Below are 6,509 nucleotides of genomic sequence, written 5' to 3'. Positions count from 1 at the left end.
CACATCTTTTATAAGCATACAGTGTAACCATTTGTGATGGAAATTAGTTGCACAGCTGTATTAGTAGTAGCAGGGTAACAAAAATGTCCCCACAAGGGCCACAAAGCGGGGCTGTTTCAAGCAAGGCAGTACATCTTTTTGTTGGTGGTGGTGTTGTTGTTGGGTGAGTAAGAAAGCAGGGCAGAATGTCAGTAAAGAGAAAAACAAAAATGTGTAACAAGTCGGTCAAGGCGTCAACTAGGTAATAACACAATTGCGCCTTTTGCATTACTTTTCTCTTCATTGTTGAATAAAAATTTTGTATACAAGTATGAACCTTGTTCCCAACAAACAATGAACAATATGAAGAAAGTTGTTGTGTTTTTACATCAACTTGGGTTGGTTGGGTGAGTAGACTACAACAAGGTTCCTCTCGGGCGTATTTGTCCGAAAAACATTTATGATCCTGAATAGAATTCCATAAGCTACTGTTACCAATTGGCATCAATCTTCCTCATCCACTTCGTGAAAAGGAAGTGGTACTGTCTTGACTGCCCTGAAGTGGCCTGCATTATTTAGATGCTCATTCTCCAACCTGGACCATTGGAACATTTCTTCTTCATTAGATCAGCATTGAAAAGGATATATAAGTTTTAATGATTTCAATTTTAAGGTTATTCTGCACTATTAGTGTAGCTGAAACACATGATTTAACGAATCCCAGAATGTCATATTACCTGAAAAAATTCCACAGCCCCCTCCTAATGACCTCAAGGGCTGCTAAAAATAGAGCAGTGACTCCGTCGTCAACTTGTTGAAATTTGTAATGGAGAACAGTTTGCAACCAAGCAAGCCTGAGAATAAGATTCAATCCCTGCATGGCATACCAAAGTTTTCACTTAGATATGGCTTTGAAAATGAAGGGCCTACATTTTTAACCCAAAAAGAAATCAAAATTGTTGATAAGAGTGCTTATTAAATCTCAGACAACCTTTCATTTTTTGTTCCTATCTTGTTTTGGGTGGACTAGAGTGAGAATCTTACTTGAGATTGTAAAATGGCATTATCTGTTTTTTATGTTAAGAATATGTTCATTGTCCACTTTGTGATATTTTATCCTGATCATAACAAATAGCCAAGTTGATTGTCCGATAAGAATCACTTGGTAGGTGCTTATGTCAAGGAGTTGAAGTTGTCAATTATATGCCAATGGCCCATAGACTTGCTAAAATGTCCTAATTTAAAGAGAAAAAAGGGCCACAGCATATACCATGGCGAAGTAGTAAATGATCTTTCGTCGAAGCATTAATTCATTCCTAAGCCAGGGGTTCTTGGAATTCATTTGGAGCAAACCCCAGTCTTTTACAAAGTCCCAATACAATTGGTACACTGTTGCAGAACTGGACACGACCACAACAAGACAGAGCCATCCAGCACCCTCCTTTTCTTTCTCAAAGGCCACCTTGGCTCCAGCTGCTAACATTGCTGATACATATTTACCTAGATTGATAAGGTGGCTTGTCTCTCCCTCATCAAACCACCGCCTAGCACACTGCAAGTCCAATTAAGTGGAATATTCTATCAATTTCAATTTAATATTTTTGAGAAAAGGAGATTGATGTAACATTTGATACACTTGGTAATCGAGGTACTAATTTAGGGAATGAGATGGAGAGGGGATAGAATGTACCTGCATTGCCCTCCAATAATATGGTAGAAAGGAAACTGCATAAGCAAGATCCCGGTAATTCTTGTTGCAATACCCATAGTCCTCAGTTTTATAGCTCCGTGTTATGTAGTAACATGCCACAGATTCAAGATTTCTGAGCATTGGGATCTGTTCAAAACAATATAGTTATTTTATTAGTCATCTGTAAGGTTTAAGACATCTTATGAGTATTTAGTTTTTCATGAGTTATTTCTTATTTAGTGCCTAAACCAACCTGACTACAAAGTTGATCAGCCATGAAGAAGTCCAGCATTACAACCTGCAGACCATAAGATAAATGAATTAGGTGATTTTTTTTTTTTTTTGGGTATAAATATAATGGGTTACAGCTATTTTAGCTCCTAAGGATCATAATTGCAATTGATTTCAATTCAATGGATAACAGTAAAAGCATATCAGAACGATCTTATTTTAATATAATGATGATGGAATGTTGCAAGCAACGCAGTACCTTGTAGAGAGGTGATAAAATGATGTTCCTTATCACACGAAGGAAACGATAACGGCTTGATCGATAGATGATATTGAAGGGGCACACAAGTACTAGCAAGAAGATCTGACACACATGACAAGATCAATTCAAAATTTGCAATCTTTAAGAAAAGCTATTGAACAGATAAAGGCCTATTCTACTATGCATTTGGATCAAGAAATTACCAATACGAGGAGACCGGGGATAGCTTGGACTTCAGCGGAAGTATACCCTTTGGTAATTAGTGATAAATGAGCAAACATGACCCCAATTACAGCAGTCATCGAGGTGGTACATATTAAGAACACATCTCTGTACTTAAGTTCCCTGGTGGGGCTTAGCTCAAATATGAAGCTATAGTTTATACGAGCCTTTCTCCAAGCAAAAATGTTGCAGCCATACAGAAAGCAGTGTAAAAACAGTAGGCTGAACATGCTGCAATTAATAAGTTTGTTTTGTTAGCCACGTTTTACACATTATGCAAATCTGGTGAATTTTGTATAGAGTAAAACTTGGGTAGTTGTACCTTAATTTCTCCTATCAAAATCAACCATGTGGTTGCATTTATCAATAAACCAAATAGTTAAATTTAATTGTCCTTTAAACAAAAAAACATTGTACAAATACTTGCCTTAGTACAGGATAGGCTGTTTCCATATAAACTGAGTCTGAAGGTGGCTTCGGCCGTCCATACACATCCATTATATGAGCCACGATGACATATCCAGCAAATAGCGCTAAGAAGCATCCAGTGAATAACCCTGATTATATATGAAGAGATTAGTTTATTAATCTAAAAAATAAAAAGAAGAAGAGATTAGGTTAAAATTGTATCAATTTTGAGTCATACATGGATTTTATTTTATTTTTTATTTGATGATAGAAATCCTACTCTAACCTAGTTAAATGTATGTGTGTGAAACTCTCTTCTGAAAACTTGAACTCTTGACTCTTGTCCCCCAATCTCATAAGAAGTCGTACTTTTGAAGTGACCATTACACCAAAAGTGTGCAAAGGTTATGAATTTTTTTTATCTTAATCTGCTATAGATTTGGATTTAATTAATACAAGAATGTTTATTCAAGTACGGATTATTGGTTTTCAACAATAGATCTTTACAATGGTTATAAATTTATATTGTTTATATATATATATATATATATTCATTTATTTATCTATATTTTTTTGCTAAGCAAGGATCGTGAATGACTAGACCAAACAACTCACCAGCGTGGTCAACTGATCATGTAAAGCTGCTCACTTTAGGACAAACTTTATGTGTGCACTGCCATAGTGCAAAACCTATGGTGGATTACAATAATTGACATTTGAATGATTAAAAGAAAGTTAATGACGTTTCATAGAAATAGAGTCATGGAGTCCTAGTGTCCAAGTAATACGTCATAAATGGGTACTTAAGACGTATTTCTTGGTGTCCATGCAACACACTAGGTACTACACTCAGGAAACTAACTAGGGCTGCCCTCAGGGTGTTGATGGACTTTTTAAGGTTCAATATTATTTCAGTCATCTTTGTCTCAAACTTAACAATGGCGTAGCATGGGACCTGACCTGTGCTTTATCATCCACCCAAAAAAGTGGACTAGCCACAGCTCTTCATTGGAAAAGGCTTAGTGGCCTAATGGGCCCATCTATACTTCGGTTTGATTTAAATTCTAGTAGTATTATTTGGTTACAAAGTGAAAGAGCTTAAATAAAGCTCTCCACTGAATCATTGATAATTTTTAGATATATTTAATGTCACTTAAATTAACAAATGTTATCTGGGTTTCTGTTTTTTAATCTAAGAATTTGGGTAGGAACTCACCAATGAAGAAGGTAACAGCATGTGAGTCTTTACGCTGTAGTGGTTTAAGATATTTCATGGCCTTTCTTCGGTCTTCATCAGCAAAGTGCTTGATAAATAGCTCCTCAACTTCGTCTGCTAAGTTCATCACCTGTCATTTCTGAGTCTAATAAGCAAATTAAACTACTTCACAATCACATAGTTGTTCTCGAATCATAAGTGTCAGACAGGCATATCTAAGTTTGATTTACGTGATCTGTGGTGCAGACATGGATAATAGGATCAATGGCCACTTTAGATTGTCGGCAAAAAAATTTTCAGCTGAAAGGATGTTTGGTGGCCAACACTTTCACATCCAATCATAATATCATGCAAATTTGTTCTGTACCATAGAAATCATGATGGATGATAGGCTTTAGATATTTCAGTTGCTAGCTAGCTAGTCTTTTATTTCGGCTTTATTGCTTTACCTTGTCTGAGCTGTTGAAATAGGATCTCTCAACCTCTTTGTGATAAATTGGAAGAACTTGTTTTCCAGTAACCTGAAAAATTTCAAAAATTGGTTTTTTTTTTTTCCTTTCACATATGTCAACCAAAATGAAAGACTCAAAAGAAACTATACGTAGTCACCAATTTACTTACTTTGTCAAACTTCTTCAATATCTTCATAAATGCAAGCATGTTCAGGGTCCTGAAAATCATTTTTGTTGTGGATAACACGTAAGATCTTCACTGAAATTAAAAACAGTATAACTATGATTTTTTTCTTTTCATTTTTTATCTTTTAAGGACTTGTTTAATATTCTTGGACATAGAGGTTAATTAGTGTATTATACCTGTAAGTTTTGAGATAGCCTAACCCTTTATAGAGCTCAACATAAGCTCCTCTAATCATCTTCTCTGCATGATGCAACTTTGTTCTGTTAACCTGTAGCTTACGGCCTTCTGGACCGCATTTTTTTGAAGAAGGATTCATCAAATCCTCCCACACTATATAACTAAGTGCCGAGAAGGTACGAGTGGGCGTTGTCAGAGGAATGTTAATCCTTAAGTTCTTTCCTTGGCAATTGAAAATACGTCCTGAGAGTGTCCTCATTTTCCCATCTTCTCTTCTCATCTGCATCAGCGAATTCCCCACATCATCTGATGATTCTGAGCTAAGAGAGTCTGTGAATGGCTCATCATTTTTTCCGGTGTCATCTATGTTGTTCTCTTGTGGCTGGTCTTGTTCTGTTCTATCCTTAACAGAGTCCTCTTCTGTAACAAAAAAAATTGTGAGACAAAATTACACATTTCCTTGCAAGGAAGAATGAAAAATCTTGTACTAGTTGTTCAAAATAGAACTTTTGTTGTTTCAAATTACTACAAACAATACAGAAATGTGGGTTGTATATGTATGAGTGTGCGCAAAATGTACGTGTAATTGATGTATGCATATGGACTAATTTTAAAAGATGTGACACGTATTTACATCATTTGAGAATCCCTTTGAATTGGTTATACCACAAGTCAAAGTTGAAACACATTGGTTTCTCATTTTATTTGATTGCAATTGAAAGAGACAGAGTTGATTGTTATGTACCACATGTAATGGTGCATGAAATAGACGGATCCTCCTTGGATTCTTCAGCTATAGCTCCTTTGCCCCGTTGTTTCTTGAATACTGTTTTGACCTCAATCAGGATCTCCATTTGTTTCTTCAAACTTTCCCCTCTTTCCATGAACTCGGCCTCCTTGTCTCTGAAGAACTGATTCACTTTGTTAAGTTGGTGGTCCAAACATGCAAAAAATTCTTTGGTAGCATCAGTATCCGCAAACTGCTCAAGCAGTTCAGTCTCATACATATCGCCCTTACTAGCTGAAGATGCAAGTTTCTTATGAACCTGATAGTTGGTAGACCACATTAGTCCATACACATATTAGTCAAAAAAACAGAGTATATATTGTTCAAGAAAAGAAGTGATATATATATACTTGAATTGCTCCATGGTCTTTATGTTGATGGCCAAATAAAGAGAACCTTTTCCTAAAGTTGGAGAAGAGGGTATTGGGTATAGAGTTAGTTCGTTGCTTGGTGGGTGTGTTGGTGTTGTTGTCAGTAGTGGTGTTAAGGAGATGGATTTTTTTGAGGTCTTTTTTGAGTTGCCAATAATCAACAAAAGCTTCTTTCCATTCAGGCACAAGCTGACCCTCAAACTGCTTAGAGAACTTCACCATCTTGTTGTTCTCTATCTGTGCCTTGATTTCAGAGAGAAAAGTGAGTGGTTGTGTTTGATGTGTAGTAGGCATGTGAGTGTGTTTCAATGGAAGGCCATGATGACATTATTTATGGGATGGAAAAGGGGGAGTAAGGAAACTGATAGATTCGCTAGTACTGATGCTCGACAGCACATTCTAAAATATCCTTAGCACTTATACTGTCCTATATCCCCCCACTTGAAGGCTACAGACTCATGGAGGTCAGGTTCGCCGGAAAAATGAACAAACTTCTCGGCCAAAACATATTCATATTATAAGAATTT

At 36.3% G+C, this 6,509-nt stretch overlaps 1 protein-coding gene across 1 annotated transcript; it reads right to left on the bottom strand.

The window, feature by feature from the left end:
* Window positions 1–221: 221 nt before the first annotated feature.
* Window positions 222–6,294, bottom strand: LOC115978770 (phosphate transporter PHO1 homolog 1). Its single transcript, XM_031100619.1, has 14 exons — window positions 5,962–6,294; window positions 5,570–5,870; window positions 4,824–5,244; window positions 4,630–4,678; window positions 4,458–4,529; window positions 4,009–4,138; window positions 2,812–2,941; window positions 2,366–2,615; window positions 2,160–2,264; window positions 1,923–1,967; window positions 1,670–1,816; window positions 1,250–1,531; window positions 717–853; window positions 222–574 (listed from the first exon to the last, which is right to left on the bottom strand). The coding sequence occupies exons 1-14, from the start codon at window positions 6,274–6,276 to the stop codon at window positions 484–486; spliced, it is 2,475 nt and encodes an 824-aa protein (XP_030956479.1). The 5' UTR covers window positions 6,277–6,294; the 3' UTR covers window positions 222–483.
* Window positions 6,295–6,509: the final 215 nt, after the last annotated feature.

The sequence above is a fragment of the Quercus lobata genome, chromosome 3 (assembly GCF_001633185.2).
Source record: "Quercus lobata isolate SW786 chromosome 3, ValleyOak3.0 Primary Assembly, whole genome shotgun sequence".
NCBI classification, from domain to species: domain Eukaryota; kingdom Viridiplantae; phylum Streptophyta; class Magnoliopsida; order Fagales; family Fagaceae; genus Quercus; species Quercus lobata.
This window is presented reverse-complemented; position numbering and strand designations above follow the sequence as displayed.

Bases quoted from the DNA above. Each gene is read 5' to 3' on its own strand.
- LOC115978770 (XM_031100619.1), bottom strand. From the start codon at position 6,276: ATGCCTACTACACATCAAACACAACCACTCACTTTTCTCTCTGAAATC. The intron at 4,530-4,629 runs GTAAGTAAATTG...GAAATTTTTCAG, and splicing joins TATTGAAGAAGTTTGACAAA to GTTACTGGAAAACAAGTTCT. The intron at 575-716 runs GTAATATGACAT...CCAATGGTCCAG, and splicing joins GGGCTGTGGAATTTTTTCAG to GTTGGAGAATGAGCATCTAA.